Consider the following 23,664-nt stretch of genomic DNA (forward strand, 5'->3'; position numbering starts at 1 on the left):
CAATTGAATTCAATCAACGTAAACGAAATATGATCAAATCAAATCAAATTGTATTGGTCACATGCGCCGAATACAACAGGTGCAGACATCACAGTGAAATGCTTACTTACAGCCCTTAACCAACAGTGCATTTTATTTTTAACAAAAAAGTAAAAATAAAACAACAACAAAAAAAAGTGTTGAGAAAAAAAAAAGAGCAGAAGTAAAATAAAATAACAGTAGGGAGGCTATATATACAGGGGGGTACCGTTGCAGAGTCAATGTGCGGGGGCACCGGCTAGTTGAGGTAATATGTACTGTCCATAGTTCTGATTTCTGTGTGTGTGTGTGTTTGTGCATGCATTTGTGCAAGTAGAAAAAACATGTCGACTCACCCTACTTGTAGAGAAACGCCAATGCCATCCTCCTCTCTTTCATGTTGACAAAATGGTCTATGACTCTGTCATAGTTTTTGTTGTCCTAGGCTACCTGGCTAAAATGTTTGCTCTCTAGCCTAACTTCCTTTCATGGGCAACGATGAGCCATTTCATTAACATTAGCCTACTATATCTAGCTACATATTGAACTTCCATCCTCTCAGGCCAGGGGCACAATGTATGTATTTATGGTTGGATCAGCATCGACGTTATAATCATTGGCCAGTATAGAGAATTAAGTAAAAATAAGTCCAAATCCCTATCTTCATCCATGGCTAATTTAGGAAAGGGCCAATTTTAGCTAGCCACCGGAGGACAACAGCACAACGAGATGCAACAATTCAAGTTTTTCCTGTTAATGACGTTTTGTGCTCAATGTGTTTGGTGTGAAGCCAAATCCAAACTGGCTTCCCTTGACACTTTTTTTGGTGCGCCAGTACCATTCACAGTTGAGCTCCCTCAGTTTAGCTCAACGCTGATTGGCTATTATTTTATACTTTTTTTTATCAAGGCAGGCCAAACGCTCGCTGGCTTCCCTTGCATTCAATGCCAAGGGCGGCAACAATGTCATACTCTTTTTGATCAAACAGCATCAGATGGATGGGCTACACATACAGAGACAGAGGGGTTCTGTTTCGCTTGCTCAGATGCTTTCTCCGGTAAGATAGATTCAGCCTCTTACGAATTGAAGGAAAGTTATGAAACACAGAGGGACACATTATTCAATTTCTGTTAGTCACATGTCTGTGGAACTTGTTCAGTTTATGTCTCTATATTGTTGAATCTTGTTATGTTCATACAAATATTTACAAAGGTTAAGTTTGCTGAAAATAAACGCAGTTGACAGTGAGAGGACGTTTCTTTTTTTGCTGAGTTTATATAGGCTACATACGTGGCTTGTCAACCACAAGCCCCCAGTAAGACTGACTACTCTAGCAGTGAGTCAACAGACATAAAGCCTATCTGTGAGCTCAGGGTCAGCATTAACATTGAACTCTATCCTCTATCAGGACTGCGAAGAATTGCAGGCAGAGATGCAGGGAAGCACATTCATACGCCAAAAAAACTGCCATATCACCCTACGACACTCACGGGCATATAACATGGGCCTGGCCCAGCTCAACCTGCCATCCAAGTTATTCACAACAAAAACAAAACACGAGGAGAGGTAGAAAGGGAGGGGTAGAGAGAAGAGGGCATAGAGAGGAGGGAGGTAGAGAGGAGAGATGGGTCGAGAAGAGAAAAAGAAGAGAGAGAAAGAGAAATGACAAGGATAGAGGAAAGAGAGGTAGAGAGGAGAGAGAGGAAGATAGATGACAGTGATATAGAGGATAGATAGAGAGAGAAGGTACAGGTAAAGAGGAGATAGAGGTATAGTATGGTAGAATGGAGAGAAGGGTGAGGGAGGCAGATGTAGAGAGAGTAGATAGAGGTATAAAGGGAAAGAGGGTTGAGAGGAAGGACTCTCTGCTGAAGAGAGTAACATGATGAAACCAGGCGATGGAGGCGGACAGGGTCACATCTCATCACATCAAACTGTCCATATGTCACCTCACCACCTCAGCAGTGACAAACACATTTCCTTGGCCAAGTTGCCGTCCCATCACACACAGGTTGTTGTTGCGCCCATCTTCCCATTCATCCATTCATATACATCCTGCGTGTTGGGATGGGCCATTGACCTGCATGGAACACATCAGCACTATAAATTATTAAAGAATTGAGTTTGCATGTATGACAAGTCTGATGATGCTGTACTGAATTCTCCAACTGCATAATCACACACACGTGGAGATCAGTGGCGGTCGGTGCCGTTTAAGATGAGGGAGGACCATTTTTCTTTCTCATGAGCATGGCCTTATTTCTATTACAGCATATTGGATGACTGTCATTCATATTGCATTCACCCAGTTCAATGTAACATTGATAGATTTAGGCTACTACATGGTACTCTAATTTTCCCTATACCCATCATGAGGTTGCTACAACCTAGCCTATGAATGAAAGTTTACAACTTAGGTGCACACAGGTTGAGAGAAAATGTTTAGGTGACAGACAGTGACACATGGATAGACAGTGACACATTCAATACCGCCTTGCACACTCTTGCCTGCATCTAGCTGATCTAGGGTGTCATCATTTGTCCAACAGTTTCTATTGGACAAATCCAGGTATGTTTATCCATGTTTCGTTCCGTTTGCTTCTGTTTAAGAAAGGTTTTACAACAACCCCTGATCACACATAAACACAGTTAACTTTCATAGCAGCCACGTTGTATTTCTTCTCGCATCTATGTGCTCTCCCCCTCTCACCTTTTCCCTTTGCTTGTGGACTTCAATGCACAACAAACCAGCTGTATGTGACTAGGCGAAAAAACCTTTCCAAGACAAACCATATCATAACCGCTACACACAGCCTACATCGTTTCACCATAATAGCTAAAGTAAAGTCCTAGTCAACATAGCTAATAGAATTAATGCATTAGTAAACTCGCTACAATCATGCAGTAATGTTCGTGTACAGTTAGTAAGCAGTTGAATAAGCGGCTTAGCAGTTACATGGGTGGGCCCAGGTGGCAATAAATTAGTAAAAAACAAAAGCTTACCTTGATTTGGAAGAGTTCCGATGGTGTGTTGGATAGTGATAGCCAGCTAGCTAACATAGCATTATTTTGTTTGAGCTGGGTCTTTGAGTAGGCTAAACTAGCTAGCTAGCTGCATTTGCTAGCTAAGTAGGTGAAAGTTAAAAGAAATGACGAAATATATCTCTCTCTCTCTCTCTCTTGCTTCTCCTTCATTTTTGAAGAAATTAATTTGTTCAAAACAGTTTAACTATTTTCTTTCTCTCTGTGAGTGAACTACTCACCACATTTTATGCACTGCAGTGCTAGCTAGCTGTAGCGTAGGCTTTCAGTACTAGATTCATTCTCTGATCCTTTGATAGTGTGGACAACATGCCAGTTCATGCTGTGATAGGTTGGAGGACGTCCTACGGAAGTTGTCATAATTACTGTGTACGTCTATGGAAGGGGTTGAGAACCATGAGCCTCCTAGGTTTTGTATTGAAGTCAATGTACCCAGAGGAGGACGGAAGCTAGCTGTCTTCCGGCTACACCATGGTGCTACTCTACAGAGTGCTGTTGAAGCTACTGTAGACCTTCATAGCAAAACAGTGTTTTAATCAATTATTTGGTGACGTGAATATATTTAGTATAGTTTTATCTAAAAATGATAACTTTTTAAATGTTTCACTATTTTTATGAAATTCACTGAGGAGGATGGTCCTCCCCTTCCTCCTCTGAGGAGCCTCCACTGGTGGAGATAGTCTTCTGTGATGCGTGCTGTATTGTTCATCCACGCATGGCACCGCCCTGAAAATATTATACGATGGGAGTGGCCATGTAACTTGACAGGAACAATCAATTTCAGCACACATTTCATATTGCCAATATAAAGTGGTGTGAAATATTACAAGCAAGGTAGTCATATTAGTAGGCTTGTGAAAAGTTCATAAAATTGTCTTCGCATTCAGAGCCAATCACTATAAACGATAATCAGTATGACTATACACTGTATGACTAACTGCTATGTTCAATGAAAAAGCTAAATACAGTTGAAGTCGGAAGTTTACATACACTTAGGTTGGAGTCATTAAAACTCGTTTCTCAACCACTCCACAATTTTCCACAAGTCGGTTAGAACATCTACTTTGTGCATGACACAAGTCTTTTTTCCAACAATTGTTTACAGACAGATTATTTCACTTATAATTCACTGTATCACAATTCCAGTGGGTCAGAAGTTACACTAAGTTGACTGTGCCTTTAAACAGCTTGGAAAATTCCAGAAAATGATGTCATGGCTTTAGAAGCTTCTGATAGGCTAATTGACATCTTTAGAGTCAATTGGAGGTGTACCTGTGGATGTATTTCAAGGCCTACCTTCACACTCAGTGCTCCTTTGCTTGACATCATGGGAAAATCAAAAGAAATCAGCAAAGAAGGTAGACCGCCACAAGTCTGGTTCATCCTTGGGAGCAATTTCCAAACGCCTGAAGGTACCACGTTCATCTGTACAAACAATAGTACGCAAGTATAAACACCATGGGACCACGCAGGCGTCATACCGCTCAGGAAGGAGACATGTTCTGTCTCCGAGAGATGAACGTACTTTGGTGCGGAAAGTGCAAATCAATCCCAGAACAATAGTAAAGGACCTTGTGAAGATGCTGGAGGAAACAGATACAAAAGTATCTATATCCACAGTAAAACGAGTCTTATATCGACATAACCTGAAAGGCCGCTCAGCAAGGAAGAAGCCACTGCCCCAAAACCGCCATAGAAAAGCCAGACTAGGGTTTGCAACTGCACATGGGGACAAAGATCGTACTTTTTTGAGAAATGTCCTCTGGACTGATGAAACAAAAATAGAACTGTTTGGCCATAATGACCATCGTTATGTTTGGAGAAAAAATGGGGTTGCTTGCTAGCCGAAGAACACCATCCCAACTGTGAAGCACGGGGGTGGCAGCATCATGCTGTGGGGGTGCTTTGCTGCAGGAGGGACTGGTGCAGTTCACAAAATAGATGGCATCATGAGGAAGGAAAATGATGTGGATATATTGAAGCAACATCTCAAGACATCAGTCAGGAAGTTAAAGCTTGGTTGAAAATGGATCTTCCAAATGGACAATGACCCCAAGCATACTTCTAAAGTTGTGGCAAAATGGCTTAAGGACAACAAAGTCAAGGTATTGGAGTAGTCATCACAAAGCCCTGACCTCAATCCTATAGAACATTTGTGGGCAGAACTGAAAAAGCGTGTGCGAGCAAGGAGGCCTACAAACCTGACTCAGTTACACCAGCTCTGTCAGGAGGAATGGGCCGAAATTCACCCAACTTATTGTGGGAGCTTGTGGAAGGCTACCCGAAACGTTTGACCCAAGTTAAACAATTGAAAGGCAATGCTACCAAATACTAATTGATTGTATTGTAACTTCTGACCCACTGGGAATGTGATTAAATAAATAAAACCTGAAATAAATCATTCTCTCTACTATTATTGTGACATTTCACATTCTTAAAATAAAATGTCAGGAATTGTGAAAAACTGAGTTTAAATGTATTTGGCTAAGGTGTATGTAAACTTCGACTTCAACTGTATTTATAGATTTCCAAAAACAGACAATATTATATTGTGTATGTTGTCAGAAACAGCTATTTAATTGGATTTCTTTGCCATGATTTACCCAAGTTCACCATTATATAATAATCTGAACTGTTTATGATGTTGTACTTGGCACCAATGTAATCATTGACCATCAAAACATAGCTGTAGACATCACCTTTTCTGTGTTATCATGTTTGGTTTAGCAGATATGAAGGAAATACATTGTCCGGCTATGGCGTTGTCCGGCTAGGCGTTTTTGCAATGTCTCCCTTTCTGAAAATGTTCAGGACCCTAAACTGTACAAGTGTACCAAGTTTCATGCTTTCATGAAAAAGTTATAATTTTCACATATAGCCTGGACTAAAAAAGATATACCTCCCCCAGGCCCATACATAAAGAAGGCAACAAAATGCCTGTTCCATGTTGGGGCAGAGAGGGAGAGGAACCAAAGCCCTTGAGGTGGTTGGATTGGCCCTAGACCTCCTCCTTAGTGAGTCCAGTAGTGAGTACTGAATCTATACTGCAGCAATGTTTCACAGCTGAACCCAGTCAGAGAGAAAGGGAATGGAAAGGGAAAGGGGGATATCTAGTCAGTTGCACAACTGAATGCATTCAACTGAAATGTGTCTTCCGCATTTAACCCAACCCCAGAGAGAGAGAGAGAACAATATGGAGAAGGAGAGAGAGATAGCTTATGAAAAATCCTCCTTCTTCAGATGGGGCTAGCATTACTAGACTATTATCAGCCCATGTGGTTTGTCAATTAGTCACTATGACTCTATATGTCATGTCATGATGGGTGGGGACTGGTGGGTGGTATGAAAACCAAGGCTGTTGATTACAAATGCAACATATTTCCCCATTTTGTCTGGCTGTTTCTGCATCTGTACAGTACTCTATTCATGTTTTATAATTAAACGGAAGCTGAAAAGGTTGTCCGTGGTTGGAAGGGGGTTGTTCACTGTACTGTTCTAATACACAGCTAAGTCACATGATTAAGCTACCTTCTTCTCTGCCCTTGTGCTTGACGTTGTGTGTGTGACAGGAGTGTGCATTGTTTACTGAAACCCAGTGATGCTTGAAACTTGAATAAAACCTAATTTACTGCTCTTATGAAACAAAGACGACGCCTTCAATGGATGAGCAAATACCCTGCTTATTCTTCAGTTGCAGCAACAGAGACTGTATACATGAAAGGGCACCATTTTACACTACTGTGACTACAGTATATTTTTTCATAAAACCAGGCGTTAAATATGTTTTGATGAGGCACAATTGACACAATTTGATTGGCAGCTACCTCAAAGAGAGAATGAAACACTGGATTTTAACACTGAAAATGGTTTGAATCATTGAAATTCCATTTGAGCAGGGATCTTCTCTCTATGAACAAGCATAGAGTGTACTTAGAGTACTACAGCCAAGTCACCACTTTACAAACATCAGATCAGAATTGTAAACTACCCCTGTGCAAATACCCATCAATTCCACTGGAAATAACTTACATCTATGCCTCTTAGAATAGTATCCAAGTACAGGAATGCATGTTGCTCCAATTAATAATGTACCCTGTAATCCACTGAATACAGTCATCATCATCATGCCAAAGAATGGTTCCATGTCCAATAATATGACTACTGTAGCCAGTTAAACAGTTGTGGCAGTGTTATATTGGTTTGTGTTGACTGAGAGCAGGCCTGTGGTTGAATATATGTCAAATAGAGCCTGGTACACATCTAACATACTCTGACACAGTAAATGATGTAAATGTAGGAAATCTCTGGGGATTTCTGGAGCTGTCACTTTTCCTCAACAACTAAATGTTTTCCCTCTCCCAGCAGCTCTGTAGCATATATAGGTCAGGTGATTGCTGTAAACGTGTCTTCCCTGTCTTCCCTATGTACAGGTGCATTCGGAAAGTATTCAGACCCCTTTACTTTTTCCACATTTTGTTATGTTACAGTCTTATTAAAATGGATTAAATTGTTTTTTTCCCTCATCATTCTACACACAATGCCCCATAATGACAAAGCAAAAACAGGTTTTTAGAATTTTTTGCAAATTTATTAAATATTAAAAATGGAAATATTAAATTTACATAAATGTTCATACCCTTTACTCAGTACTTTGTTGAAGCAGCTTTGCCAGTCATTACAGCCTGGAGTCTTCTTGGGTATGACGCTACAAGCTTCTCACCTGTATTTGGGGAGTTTCTCCCATTCTTCTCTGCAGATCCTCTCAAGCTCTGTCAGGTTGGATGGGGAGCGTCGCTGCACAGCTATTTTCAGGTCTCTCCAGATATGTTAGATCGGGTTCAAGTCCGGGCTTTGGCTGGGCCACTCAAGGACATTCAGAGACTTGTCCCGAAGCCACTCCTGCGTTGTCTTGGCTGTGTGCTTAGGGTCGTTTTCCTGTTGGAAGGTGAACCTTCGCCCCAGTCTGAGGTCCAGTGCACTCTGGGGCAGGTTTTCATCAAGTATCTCTCTGTACTTTGCGCCTTTCATCTTTCCCTCGATCCTGACTAGTCTCCCAGTCCCTGCAGCTGAAAAACATCCACACATGAATCTGCCACCACCATGCTTCACTGTAGGCAGGTTTCATCAGACCAGAGAATCTTGTATCTCATGGTCTGAGAGTCCTTTAGGTGCCTTTTGGCAAACTCCAAGCGGGCTGTCATGTGCCTTTTACTGAGGAGTGGCTTCCGTCTGGCCACTCTACCATAAAGGCCTGATTGGTGGAGTGCTGCAGAGATGGTTGACCTTCTGGAAGGTTCTCCCATCTCCACAGAGGAACTCTGGAGCTCTGTCAGAGTGACCATAGGGTTCTTGGTCACCTCCCTGATCAAGGCCCTTCTCCCCCGATTGCTCAGTTTGGCCAGGCGGCCAGCTCTAGGAAGCGGCTTGGTGGTTCCAAACTTCTTCCATTTAAGAATGATGGAGGCCACTGTGTTCTTGGGGACCTTCAATGCTGCAGACAATTTTTGGTACCTTTCCCCAGATCTGTGCCTCAACACAATCCTGTCTCAGAGCTCTACGGACAATTCTTTCGACCTCATGGCTTGTTTTTGCAATGACATGCACTGTCAACTGTGGGACCTTATATAGACAGGTGTGTGCCTTTCCAAACAATGTCCAATCATTTGAATTTACCACAGGTGGACTCCAATCAAGTTGTAGAAACATCTCAAGGATGATCAATGGAAACAGGATGCACCCAAGCTCAATTTCGAGTCTCATAGCAAAGGGTCTGAATACATATATAAATAAGGTATTTGTTTTTTATTTTTTATAAACGTACAAAAAATTTATACAAACCTGTTTTTGCTTTGTCATTATGGGGTATTATTTGTAGATTTTTGAGGAATTTGTTTTATTTAATCCATTTTAGAATAAGGCTGTAACGTAACAAAATGTGGATAAAGTCAAGGTGTCTGAATACTTTCCGAATGCACTGTATGTTTATGTTCAATGTACACTAGGAGGTATAGGACTACATATGTTTAGCTCATGGTTTCAGGGATATGCAATATGTTGTTTATGGTGAATTTAATTGAATGAGAATGCATACAACGACCACAATGTATTGAGTACTAGTGTTAATATCCTCATGACCTTGAAAGAATAGTTAGGTTAAAATATACACTACCGTTCAAAAGTTTGGGGTCACTTAGAAATGTCCTTGTTTTCCATGAAAACATACATGAGATGAGTTTGAGTAGGAAATATAGCAAACTGCACAGGAAATGTAGTCATTGACAAGGTTAGAAATAATGATTTTTAATTGAAATAATAATTGTGTCCTTCAAACTTTTCTTTCGTCAAAGAATCCTCCATTTGCAGTAATTACAGCCTTGCAGACCTTTGGCATTCTAGTTGTCAATTTGTTGAGGTAATCTGAATAGATTTCACCCCATGCTTCCTGAAGCACCTCCCACAAGTTGGATTGGCTTGATGGGCACTTCTTACGTACCATACGGTCAAGCTGCTCCCACAACAGCTCAATAGGGTTGAGATCCGGTGCTGGCCTCTCCATTATAGACAGAATACCAGCTGACTGCTTCTTCCCTAAATAGTTCTTGCATAGTTTGGAGCTGTTGTAGGAGGAAATTGGCTCCAATCAAGCGCCGTCCAGATGGTATGGCATGGTGTTGCAAAATGGAGTGATAGCCTTCCTTCTTCAAGATCCCTTTTACCCTGTACAAATCTCCCACTTTACCACCACCAAAGCACCCCCAGACCATCACATTGCCTCCACCATGCTTGACAGATGGCATCAAGCACTCCTCCAGCATCTTTTCATTTGGTCTGCGTCTCACAAATGTTCTTCTTTGTGATCTGAACACCTCAAACTTCGATTTGTCTGTCCAAAACACTTTTTTCCATTCTTCCTCTGTCCAGTGTCTGTGTTATTTTGTCCATCTTAATATTTTCTTTTTATTGGTCAGTCTGAGATATGGCTTTTTCTTTGCAACTCTGCCTAGAAGGTCAGCATCCCGGAGTCGCCTCTTCACTGTTGACGTTGAGACTGGTGTTTTGCGGGTACTATTTTAATGAAGCTGCCAGTTGAGGACCTGTGAGGCGTCTGTTTCTCAAACTAGACACTCTAATGTATTTGTCCTCTTGCTCAGTTGTGCACCGGGGCCTCCCACTCCTTTTTCTATTCTGGTTAGAGCCAGTTTGCGCTGTTCTGTGAAGGGAGTAGTACACAGCGATAAACTTGGATTAGCAAACACAACGTGCCATTGGAACACAGGACTGATGGTTGCTGATAATGGGCCTCTGTACGCCTATGTAGATATTCCATTTAAAAATCAGCCATTTCCAGCTACAATAGCCATTTACAACATTAACAATGTCTACACTGTATATCTGATCAATTTGATGTAATTTTAATGAACAAAAAAATTGCTTTTCTTTCAAAAACAAGGACATTTCTAAGTGACCCCAAACTTTTGAACAGTAGTGTATATTTGTCAAACGTTGTCTAAGCATCTATCAGAGTCCAAAACGTGTATGCATACGCACAGCAGTGTTCTAGAATATTGGACTGTTGGCTTTCATACTTTTTGAATTCTCAGCGCTGCTCAAGTAATTTCTCCAACCTTCACCCCATTCAAATGAATAGAGGACGTGTACTTGGAGCCGCGTTGGTTGGGAATTTGGGGAGTTGAACATTCGGGCTGTGCGTCCTCTGCAGACGGTGGTCTCAGAGCCACGTAGCTATGTCACAATGGGATGCCGCACTACCGTGTCTCTGTGTATGTGGACTCTGAATTACGCTTTAAAGCTTTATGCTGTGTACAGATGGCGTTGAATATTGACTTTTGGACTAACTCATGTAAACGTCTGCCAAACTTTAATTTTGGGACGAACTGTTCCTTTAATAAGCAGGTGCTAACTCCAGTCTGTGAGTACCCCCAACCGTACATATTATTGTTGTGGCCCCGGACAACACTGATTCTACTTGTCAACTAAACATCAAGCTCTTGACAAGTTGAATCAGGTGTTTTTGACCGCGCTACAACAAAAATGTGTGCTGTTGACTCGAGGACCGGAGTTCGGAGACACTGCTATAGAGCATATTCCACATTCTCCATTTATATCAACCTGGACTCAGGGGTAGACGTAACATAGTAAATGAAAATCCAGGGCACTCAAATTAGTATGATATGTAACGTTTTGTATGGTATGTATTCATTTGTGGATGTCCATCATCCATTTCGTATGAAATGTTACAAATTACAATTCGCATGGTGTGTTACGAATTACAATTCAAGATATGTTACGAATTGCAATTCGTACAATATGTTACGAATTTGCTAACGTATGATATGTTACAAATTCCAATTTGTTGTGGTTAACATTAGCTAGGTGGCTAAAATAAGCTAGGTGGCTAACGTTAGCTAGGCTAGGGGTTAGGTTTAGGGCTTAAGGATAGTTAAGGTTAGGGTTATGGTTAGGATTAAGGTTAAGGTTAGGGGAAGGGTTAGCTAACATGCTAAGTAGTTGCAAAGTAGCTAAAAGATAGTAAGTAGTTGTAAAGTGGCTAATTAGCTAAAATGCTAAAGTAGTCCGTGAACGCAACCGTTGGGTTGCTAGACGTTATACGCCTGACCAACCACCCTCCTTTAGTTTTTGTCTTAAGTAAACTTCTGTCTTATGTAACCAAACATAACATATCATACTAATTTGAGTGTCTCTTGTTTCTTCACTCTTTCTTTCGCTTTCCCTCTCCCTTTATTTCTTGTTCTCTAGTACAAGCAAGTGGAGCAGTACATGTCTTTCCACAAACTGCCGGCTGACTTCCGACAGAAAATCCATGACTACTACGAACACAGATACCAGGGCAAGATGTTTGATGAGGAGAGCATCCTGGAGGAGCTTAATGAACCACTGCGGGAGGTAAAACAACCAAACACACCATCAAAACCCTGACAAGGTCTTACACTTAAAGAAAGGAACAAAGGAACACAAAAAAATTGTATTCACAAATATGCCCATTAAGATGGCAAACTTCTGAAGTTCTGAACCTCTTCTTTTAAATCACTCAAAATCAAATCAAACTTTATTGGTCACATGCGCCGAATACAACAGGTGTAGACTTTAAAGTGAAATGCTCACCTACGAGACCATTCCCAACAACGCAGAGTTAAAAAGTAAGACAAATATTTGCCAAATAAAAAAGGAAATAGTAACACAATAAAAACAATAACAAGGCAATATACAAGGAGTACCAGTACCGAGTCAATGTGCAGGGTACCAGTCAAAAGTTTAGACACACCTACTCATTCAAGGGGATTTCTTTATTTTTACTATTTTCTACATTGTAGAATAATAGTGAAAACATCAAAACTATGAAAAAACACATATGGAATCATGTAGTAACTAAAAAAAAGTGTTAAACAAATGAAAATATATTTTAGATTTTAGATTCTTCAAAGTAGCCAAATCAAATCAAATGTTATCGGTCACATACACATGTTTAGCAGATGTTATTACGGGTGTAGCGAAATGCTTGTGTTTCTAGCTCCAACAGTGCAGTAATATCTTAACAATTCACAACAATACACACAATACACACAAATCTAAAAGTAAACGAATGGAATTAAGAAATATATAAATATGAGGATGAGCAATATTGGAGTGGCATAGACTAAAATACAGCAGAATAGAATACAGTATAGACATATGAGATGAGTAAAGCAAAAATATGTAAACATTATTAAAGTGACTAGTGTTCCATTATTAAAGTGGCCAGTGATTTCAAGTCTATGTAATAGGGCCGCAGCCTCTAAGGTGCAGGGTTACGTAACCGGGTGGAAGCCGCCTAGTGATGGCTATTTAACAGTCTGATGGCCTTGAGATAGAAGCTGTTTTTCAGTCTCTCTGTCCCAGCTTTGATGCACCTGTACTGACCTCGCCTTCTGGACTATAGCGGGGGTGAACAGGCAGTGGCTCAGGTGGTTGTTGTCCTTGATTATCTTTTTGGCCTTCCTGTGACATCGGGTGCTGCAGGTGTCTTGGAGGGCGGGTAGTTTGCCCCTGGTGATGCGTTGAGCAGACCGCACCACCCTCTGGAGAGCCCTGCGGTTGCGGGTGGTGCTGTTGCCGTACCAGGTGGTGATACAGCCCGACAGGATGCTCTCAATTGTGCATCTGTAAAAGTTTGTGAGGGTTTTAGGTGCCAAGGCAAATTTCTTCAGCCTGTTGCGCCTTCTTCACCACACTGTCTGTGTGGGTGGACCATTTCAGATCATCAGTGATGTGTACGCCAAGGAACTGGAAGCTTTCCACCTTCTCCACTGCGGTCCCGTCGATGTGGATAGGGGCGTGCTCCCTCTGCTGTTTCCTGAAGTCCACAATCAGCTCCTTTGTTTTGTTGACGTTGAGTGAGAGGTCATTTTCCTGGCACCACACTCCCAGGGCCCTCACCTCCTCCCTGTAGGCTGTCTCGTCATTGTTGGTAATCAGGCCTACTATTGTTGTGTTGTCTGCAAATTTGATGATTTGAGTTGGAGGTGTGCGTGGCCACGCAGTCATGGGTGAACAGGGAGTACAGGAGGGGGCTGAGCACGCACCCTTGTGGGGCCCCTGTGTTGAGGATCAGCGAAGTGGAGGTGTTGTTTCCTACCTTCACCACCTGGGGGCCGCCCATCAGGAAGTCCAGGACCCAGTTGCATAGGGCGGGGTTCAGACCCAGGGCCCCGAGCTTAATGATGAGCTTGGAGGGTACTATGGTGTTGAATGCTGAGCTATTGTCGATGAACAGCATTCTTACATACGTATTTCTCTTGTCCAGATTGGATAGGGCAGTGTGCAGTGCGATGGCGATTGCATTGTCTGTGGATCTATTGGGGCGGTAAGCAAATTTAAGTGGGTCTAGGGTGCCAGGTAAGGTAGAGGTGATATGATCCTTAACTAGCATCTCAAAGCACTTCATGATGACAGAAGTGAGTGCTACGGGGCGATAGTCATTTAGTTCAGTTACCTTTGCTTTCTTGGGAACAGGAACAATGGTGGACATCTTGAAGCAAGTGGGGACAGCAGACTGGGATAGGGAGAGATTGAATATGTCCGTAAACACTCCAGCCAGCTGGTGTGCGCATGCTCTGAGGACGCGGCTAGGTATGCCGTCTGGGCCGGCAGCCTTGCTAGGGTTAACATTATTAAATGTCTTACTCACGTCGGCCACCGAGAAGGAAAGCCAACAGCCCTTGGTAGCGGGCCGCGTCGGTGGCACTGTGTTATCCTCAAAGTGGGCGAAGAAGGTGTTTAGCTTGTCTGGAAGGAAGACGCCGGTGTCCGCGACGTGGCTGGTTTTCCCTTTGTAGTCCGTGATTGTCTGTAGACCCTGCCACATACGTCTTGTGTCTGAGCCGTTGAATTGCAACTCCACATTGTCTCTCAACTGGCATTTTTACTGTTTGATTGCCTTACGGAGGGAATAACTACACTGTTTGTGTTCAGCCATATTCCCAGTCACCTTGCCATGGTTAAATGCGGTGGTTTGCGTTTTCAGTTTTGCGTGAATGCTGCCATCTATCCACGGTTTCTGGTTTGGGAAGGTTTTAATAGTCACAGTGGGTACAACATCTCCTATACACTTCCTGATGAACTCAGTCACCGTATCTGTGTATTCGTCGTTGTTATTCTCTGAGGCTACCCGGAACATATCCCAGTCCACGTGATCAAAACAATCTTACATTTACATTTACATTTACATTTACGTCATTTAGCAGACGCTCTTATCCAGAGCGACTTACAAATTGGTGCATTCACCTTATAGCCAGTGGGATAACCACTTTACAATGTGTTTTTTGTTGTTGTTTTGTTTGGGGTTATTTTTTTTGGGGGGGTTGGGGTAAGGGAGGGGTAGAAGGATGACTTTATCCTATCCCAGGTATTCCTTAAAGAGGTGGGGTTTCAAATGTCTCCGGAAGGTGGTGAGTGACTCCGCTGTCCTGGCGTCGTGAGGGAGCTTGTTCCACCATTGGGGTGCCAGAGCAGCGAACAGTTTTGACTGGGCTGAGCGGGAACTATGCTTCCGCAGAGGAAGGGGAGCCAGCAGGCCAGAGGTGGATGAACGCAATGCCCTCGTTTGGGTGTAGGGACTGATCAGAGCCTGAAGGTACGGAGGTGCCGTTCCCCTCACAGCTCCATAGGCAAGCACCATGGTCTTGTAACAGATGCGAGCTTCAACTGGAAGCCAGTGGAGTGTGCGGAGGAGGGGGGTGACGTGAGAGAACTTGGGAAGGTTGAACACCAGACGGGCTGCGGCATTCTGGATGAGTTGTAGGGGTTTAATGGCACAGGCAGGGAGCATGGATTCCGATTGGTCAGACCAGCATTGAATAGTCCTTAGCACGGGTACTTCCTGTTTTGAGTTTCTGCCTATAGGAAGGGAGGAGCAAAATGGAGTCCTGATCAGATTTGCAGAAGGGAGGGCCTTGTAGGCATTTCGAAAAGCTGAGTAGCAGTGGTCTAATGTTTTCTCAGAGCGAGTGCTACAGTCAATGTGTTGGTAGAACTTTGGTAGCGTTTTCCTCAAATTTGCTTTGTTAAAATCCCCAGCTACAATAAATGCGCCCTCAGGATATGTGGTTTCCAGTTTGCATAAAGTCCAGTGTAGTTCTTTGAGGGCCGTTGTAGTATCGGCTTGAGGGGGAATATACATGGCTGTGAGGATAACCGAAGAGACTTCTCTTGGGAGGAAATACGGTTGGCATTTGATTGTGAGGTATTCTAGGTCGGGTGAACAAAAGGACTTGAGTTTCTGTATGTTATCACAATCACATCACGAGTAGTTAATCATGAAACAAACACCCCGCCTTTCTTCTTCCTGGAGAGTTCTTTATTCCTATCTGCGCGATGTACTGAGAACCCAGCTGGCTGTATGGACGGGGACAGTATATCCCGAGAGAGCCATGTTTCCGTGAAATAGAGTATGTTACAATCCCTGATGTCTCTTTGGAAGGAGATTCTCTCCCTAAACTCGTCTACTTTATTATCCAGAGAATGAACATTTGCGAGTAATATACTCGGAAGCGGTAGATGGTGTGTGCGCCTCCTGAGTCGGACTAGAAGTCCACTCCGGATACCTCTTCTCCGCCAGCGGTGCTTTGGATCAGCCTCTGGAATCAGTTCAATTGCCCTGTGGGTACAAACAAAGGATCCATTTCGGGAAAGTCGTATTCCTGGTCGTAATGCTGGTGAGTTACCGCCGCTCTGATATCCAAAAGTTATTTCCGGCTCTATGTAATAACACAAAAAGAATTCTGGCCTAATAATGTAAGAAATAACACACAAAAAAAACAAAATACTGCGAAGTTGCTTAGGAGCTAGAAGCAGAGCTGCCCTATCTGTCGGAGCCATCTTGCCACCCTTTGCCTTGATGACAGCTTTGCACACTCTTGGCATTCTTTCAACCAGCTTCACCTGGAAGGGTGGCTACTTTGAAGAATCTCAAATATAAAATATATTTTGATTTGTTAAACACTTTTTCGGTTACTACATGATTCCATATGTGTTATTTCATAGTAGAATGAGTAGGTGTGTCCAAACTTTTGACTGGTACTGTACATGTGGTAGGGGTAAAAGTGACTAGGCAATCAGTAAATATAATAAACAGAGCAGCAGGAGCGTATGTGAAGTGTGAAAGTGTGTCTGTGTGTATGTGTGGCGTCAATATGCATGTGCGCAATGTTTTATTGCGCATGGTGATCTTAGGCCTGTGTGCGGCTGCTCGGCCATGGAAACCCATTTCATGAAGCTCCCGACGAACAGTTCTTGTGCTGACGTTGCTTCCAGAGGCAGTTTGGAACTCAGTAGTGAATGTTGCAACCAAGGACAGACGGTTTTGGAGAGCGTCAGCACTCGGCGGTCTCGTTCTGTGAGCTTTTGTGGCCTACCACTTCGCGGCTGAGCTGTTGTTGCGCCTAGATGTTTCCACTTCAGAATAACAACACTTATAGTTTACCGGGGCAGCTCTAGCAGGGCAGAAATTTTACAAACTGACTTGTTGGATAGGTGCCATCCTATGACGGTGCCACGTTGAAAGTCACTGAGCTCTTCCGTAAGGCCATTCTACTGCCAATGTTTGTCTATGAAGATTGGATGGCTGTGTGCTCGATTTTATAGACCTGTCAGCAACGAGTGTGGCTGAAATAGCCTAATCCACTAATTTGAAGGGGTGTCCACATACTTTTGTATATGTAGTGTATGTTAGTCTTAGACGTAACAATTCAAATTCAGTTACATTAATTGTATTTTCCCTCAGGAAATTGTAAACTTCAACTGCCGTAAGCTGGTGGCATCCATGCCCCTGTTTGCCAATGCCGACCCCAACTTTGTGACAGCCATGTTGACTAAGCTCCGCTTCGAGGTCTTCCAGCCCGGTGATTACATCATCAGGGAGGGCACCATCGGCAAGAAGATGTACTTCATCCAACACGGTGTGACCAGCGTGCTGACCAAAGGAACCATGGGCGTGAAGCTTTCTGATGGATCCTACTTTGGAGGTATGCTCAACAATATCAGACCTTTTTTATGTTTGCTGGCTACTGCTGCTGAAAAACATATTATATAAACTATTTTCTGTTCTATTTCATTCTATTCAATTCTATTCTATTCTATCGTGGTGCTGATAACACACATCTACTATAGGACAGAAGTTACATAAGGTACAGTACATTCATGTAGACTTAACTTAATTCATGTAGACTTTTCTCCCTCTAAATCAGGGATCATCAACTAGATTCAGCCGCAGGCTGATTTTATTCTTGAGCGGATGGTCGGGGGGCCTGAACGTAATTACGAATAATTTGTAGACTGCAACATTGACCGCAAGAAGCCCAAACAGATAAAACATTTGTATACGATCTATTATGCAAGGAATACTTGGGAACAGTTTTCCTAAATTAAAATTACTTGGAGCTGATTTCCTGGTGTTTTTACAGTCTTTATGTCCAACATAAATCCACCTGCGGGCCTAATTCGGCCCGAGGGCTCCCAGTTGGGGAACCCTGCTCTAAATCCTACGGTCCAACTAACCAACGTCGTAACCATGTTTATATAAAAATTGTAGCAGGCAAGATAATAAAATAAAAACACCCTGACATTTGACTTCTTCTCGCTAGTCTTTTAGCCCCGCAGCCAGTTTTGTCCCACTTTCCCATGCAGCTTGTCCTCCTCCCTGCCTGTTTTGGGACACAGCGCTGCTGTTGATCGACAAAAAAAGCACTCATTTTTCCAGTGTCTCTGGGCCATGGTCTGGGGGCATTCTTCACATCCGGCTCCTCTTCAGAAGAGAAGAGTTCAGTTTAGTGGTGCTGTGGGTTGGGCTGTGAGGTGCCAGGAGCCAAGGGCGGATGCTGAAGGAGTGTCAGAGATCTACAGCAGCACACACGGCCCATTAATAACAGCTAATTAGTCCATGGAACACTGATGACAGAGCAATTAGTAATGTCAACCGTCAATGTTCAAAGGCGAGCCTTTATGCTGTATGCCACCAGGAAGCCAACCCTTTTCTACATGGCATGGACTAGGCGCAAACTTTAATCAGAATGTCTGTTGGATTTGTGGTGGTATTTATTGATTCATCTGCTATTATTTACAATTAATATTATTACTGGAGAAGATACTGTATTTTTGTCCTGTTGTTGTAGTATGATGAGGGAATATGGAAAGAAGGTAGAAACTATGTACTGTAATAGTTGCCCTAAGATAATAAATTAAATGTCGGCATAAGGGATTTATACACCATCTCTACACAACATGGCCCATATTTGCCATAATTTGTTTTTAAAGGGGGAAATACCGGAGTGAGTAAGAGGGTGTAGTAGGGTCAGAATCACATCCCAGCACTGTGTTCTGCTGCTTGCCTCTGCAGCGCTCGGCACACTGGAGAGAACGGAATCTCATTAATCTTGTGAAGAACTGTAAATCCCACATCAGATAGTGGAGAGACACAGGGCCGCGTTGACACTCAAGGTCACACTTTAATACCCTGTGAATAAGGAGCCATTGTGAGGGGGAGCAGGGGTGGAGAGTGTTTGTCACTGGGGCTTAATGACAAGATTATTATGTAAATGTATAACTCATGAATGGAACATCCCTTTGTTGCTCTTTAATGGTGTGTGGGCCTCTGTTCAGCCGGCGGCAGCTGATCTTTTACTTGACTGCACTTCTTGTTAATTCCTCTTTTTCCATGGTCCCCGGGGGGGGGGGGGGTTGCCTACCACTGTAGAGGCTGATATGTAGAATGCAGCCAGAGCAGCGCCCCCATGCATACAGTAAATTACATTCCAGTGGGTTTTTTCTTCACTGAGAGCCAGAGGATACCCTTCACACGCGACAGAGAGCGAAGGGGGAGAACGGGGAGGCAGCAGAGTAAAAAGAGCATATGGTTGTCAAGACAACCATCAGCCACAGGCCAGAGACTGAAGGGTAACACCTGAATGTAATGAACCTTGGCCCTACCACGTCTCCAACCCTGGAGCTCCCTCCCTACGCTGAGCTGTCTCGGCTGGGTCTTTGGTTGAAATGCCTTTCTCCTCTCTCTATATTCATGCTCTTTATCGTCTCAGTAAATGACCCATTTCCACATGTGATAAATTGATACTGTAGGATTGTGTGTGCTTTGAATTCTAGTGTAGCAGTGTTTTATAAGCTAGAAATCAGAAGAATAATGAGTGTGACATGTCTAAGGGACCTTTGTCATGGGATCATGACATTCGAATGGCTCATGTTTCTTTGACATGTTTTCTGTAGCTTAGTTAGCTGAGTAGTAATTGTGTCTGTCTCTGACCGTTTCTGACCCTCCTGTCTTTCTCTCTCTCTCTCTCCCTCAGAGATCTGTCTATTGACCCGAGGCAGACGGACGGCCAGTGTGCGGGCGGACACGTACTGCCGTCTCTACTCCCTGTCTGTGGATAACTTCAATGAGGTGCTGGAGGAGTACCCCATGATGAGGCGCGCATTCGAGACCGTGGCCATCGACCGACTGGACCGGATAGGTGAGACCAGCCTACCACTGACCAGTAAATAAGCCACTGACCCACACAGGATTAGCTATGGGCATAGTTGAGGCATTTTGTCATTCATAGAATCAGCAGAACAAAAACAGACATACTGTATTCTATCAATGGAACCTATTGTAATTATGCCATTAATAATTTCTATTTGACTTCCCTGGTTTCTTTGATTTCATTTTAGACCCTTTATTTAGATGCAGCTGCTATATCTTCAGGATATGACTTTCACAAGATATGATTATTATTTCAAAATGACTGAGTGTGCCATACTCCCCTGGGTTTGCTGTAAATGTGCTCTCAGGAGGAGTGATGCTCATTTGTGAAAATGACTGCTCAGCACACTGTCTAAACAGCTCGCTATGCTCTCCTCTTCTGTGTGGAAGGGAGGAAGTTACCGTATTTTCTCTTGGTTTCTCCGTTACCTCCAGTGTTGCTACGCTGTCAGTCACTCAGCTATCATCAGAAAGCACCTGGTTAGTGAATTCCGAGCTCTGAGTGTAAACATATAATTTACTAAACTAAATTGACTAAACCCCCCACCGCCTCCAAGGTCAATGTGATGCTGATGTCACCGCTCGGTGACGTGCAGGGGCCCTGCATCCACCACCTGCCAGTGGTTGCCATAGCAGCCAGATTCCACATCAAGTACGAGACGTTTGGTTTCACACATTTGGAGGAGATTGAGTTGTCTTTGATCTTTGACAACAGATGAACACCTAACCTGAATAGAGCATATGGGAACACTGGAAGATGAATATTCTGTTTAACCCATTCATGTCCGTAACGGAAATGTCCAATTTCCTTTTGTGCACTTGTTCTCTGAGCTTACTGATGGACGTATCTGAAGACATTTTTGTAATCGGCCAAAGCATTTGCCTTTTTGATATTGCACTATATTTTGTCTCCAGGTTACTGTTTTTACGCATTTTATGAATCAAGTCATGTGAATGAATACATGTTCAAATGATCAGATCTTAATAAATGTTGGTACATAGATTGTCCGGAACAATATATACACTGAGTATACCACGCATTAGGAACACCTTCAGAACACCCTATCCAAAGACATCCCCACACACTCTCTTTCACACACACACCCCTAGAGTACATGCAGTATAAGGACATCCAATGCAAGTCAATGAAGACTGGAGAGTGAGTCATTTTATATACACTATATTGCCTGGACCAATATACACTGAGTGTAAAAAACATTAGGAACACATGCTCTTTGCATGGAAGTATGATAGATAATGACAATGTGGTCTGTTTAGACACTTGTTCTAACTATGATGACATCAACTGTTTTGCATTTATACCAAACAGAATTTGATTTGTGGCGCGTTTTGATATTGTACTAAATATGTTAAAAGGAGCTGAATGGGTTAATTCGTCTACTGTTTAGCTATTCACTAGATTGACTGACAACAGAAGCGTCCTGGATCAAAGGCTTAGTATTTTAAGTGGCCAGACTAAAAAGTAACTGGCGGGTAGAAAGCTAATTAATTCCAAATCTAAACAGTAATTCAGAGGATGACAATTATCTGTTAACCTTGGAGTTCTTTTGGAACACAGTCTTTTTCCAAAGAAATCATGTTTATAATGTCTTGTAGCTTACACAATGTCAGGACAGGAGACTATGATCCTTCTGTTTAGCTGATCAGTGTGTGTACTAATGTGTTCTGGTGCCTTTAGATGTCTATGGAAGAGACAGTAGACTAGACTCATTGACCTCTATCCTGACCCTAAGGAAACATAATGGACTTGGCCCTTTTGGCCTGGAGCCTATAGCAGCCACCCACTCTGCAGTCAACTGGACTGTGTTGTACCATGCTAGCTAGTTCTGCAGCTTGAATTAGAGTTAGAGTTCTTCTCCCAGTCCCTCAGACTCATGTTTAAATTCTACCTGATGTTTTCATGTGGGTGTCACTCTATTTGTTTTTTTAAAAAAGCCCGATAGAGACGGAAAAGTTGAAAATCCCCTGCTGATGGGGGAAAAACAGAAAGTAAAGATGAAACTCCGAAACATGAGATGGGGGGTGGAAGTAATAATCCTGGGAGTTTTTTAATGCGTGTTCAACTGGAAAAAATGTAAACGCTGGGGAGACGAGAGAGATGGATCTGCAATCTCACTGGCTGCCTGCGTGAACTCCGTGAAGGAGGCAATTTCAGCTGCAAATAGATTTCTCCCCCAGCACCACCACCAACTCAGGCCCACACAGCCACTACACACATGCACATGCCACAGGCACATGTTGCTCCACCTCACGTCTGAAAAAACACAGGCCACCCATCCTCACCCCAGGTGTGTGAGGGGTCAGACTGAACATACCGTGACAGAAAGGTCATAGGGCCTTTGTGTTTACAATTCAGGTGGTGCATGCTAGAGCTGGGATGATTAACCGAAAATTGCAGACACCGACATTGCCCGCACACAAGCATTTGGCTTACGTCCGTAAACTGGTGATTAGGCTACACAATGTTTTTGGGGGTTCTATTCAAACCATAATTTGGTCAACTGTAATGTGTATTAACCTGCTTCCTGCAATGAAAGTATCTGCCCCTCCGTCCCTGTTTCGCTGCCCGCTCTCAATCCCTCCCCCCACCTTGTGCACGGAGTGAAGGGAGCATACGACCAACATTTTAAAATGTAATTGCAGGAAAAACACTGTTTGCCTAATGTTACTGTTGTTAAAGAGAGTGGAGTCTCGGCTTTCTGAAAGTATACAAAATATTTCTCAACACTCAATATTGAGAAAATACCACCACTTTACAAACAGAGTATGTAATTGAGGTAATGCTTGGCGGAACAGAGCGCACCATTTGTGGTGAATTCAAGTGCCTATATAGGCCTACCAATGGAAAGTTTTTGTTGGACATTAATTAGATCAACAAAAAAAAAATATATATATATTTATTGTTATCGAGCAAAATGGGTCAAGAATTCAATTGATCACAATATGACGTTTTGTCCATATCACTCAGCTCTAGTACATACTGTAGAGAGGCACACACAACACAAACAAGTTAAAACATCTACAGTGAACTCACTGACACATACGGAGGCTCGAGCGTCTCTTCCCATCTCAGTGCAAAATTACCGTCTGTGAATTCAATAGCGAAGGTGCATAAAGATGGCTGCCCCCATGTACTTACCACAAATGCCTAATTTGCTAAGTTTGCTGTATTGTACAGTGCTCACCGTTACTCTTTTTTGTATTGGCATTAGCACAGTATACATGATTCCAATTTTAGCTCCAAGACGGCGGCATTTCTTATTTTTAATTTTTTGTAGATTGTGCCGATTTACACTATAGGCACATTGTACCATGTCGCGCGCGTAGATTAAAAAGTATGTGGATAGTGCTAAAACAATGGCGTCATATCTGAATTCCTCCATCTTTATGCACCTTTGCCATTACAGACAACCTCTAGATAGGCAGACTGAAAGGAGATATGAATACATGTCTGTCCTGATCAGGTTAACTCCTTCCAGCTGCCCCATACTCTGTTCTGCTATGCCAGCAACTTCTCTAATACCAACTAATCAGGG

General features: G+C 42.8%; 1 protein-coding gene across 1 annotated transcript in view; it reads left to right on the top strand.

Moving 5' to 3' along the window:
• Window positions 1-23,664, top strand: part of LOC311130771 (potassium/sodium hyperpolarization-activated cyclic nucleotide-gated channel 2-like) — a gene marked incomplete at both ends in the record, with an annotated part of 71,183 nt that overhangs the window by 46,401 nt on the left and 1,118 nt on the right. The window contains 3 exons of the mRNA XM_084163565.1: window positions 11,839-11,985; window positions 17,360-17,600; window positions 19,932-20,096. Coding sequence (XP_084019691.1) covers window positions 11,839-11,985; window positions 17,360-17,600; window positions 19,932-20,096 — 553 coding nt within the window. The remainder of the gene's footprint in view (window positions 1-11,838; window positions 11,986-17,359; window positions 17,601-19,931; window positions 20,097-23,664) is intronic.

Source organism: Coregonus lavaretus, assembly GCF_964263955.1.
Source record: "Coregonus lavaretus genome assembly, chromosome: 6".
Classification (NCBI taxonomy): domain Eukaryota; kingdom Metazoa; phylum Chordata; class Actinopteri; order Salmoniformes; family Salmonidae; genus Coregonus; species Coregonus lavaretus.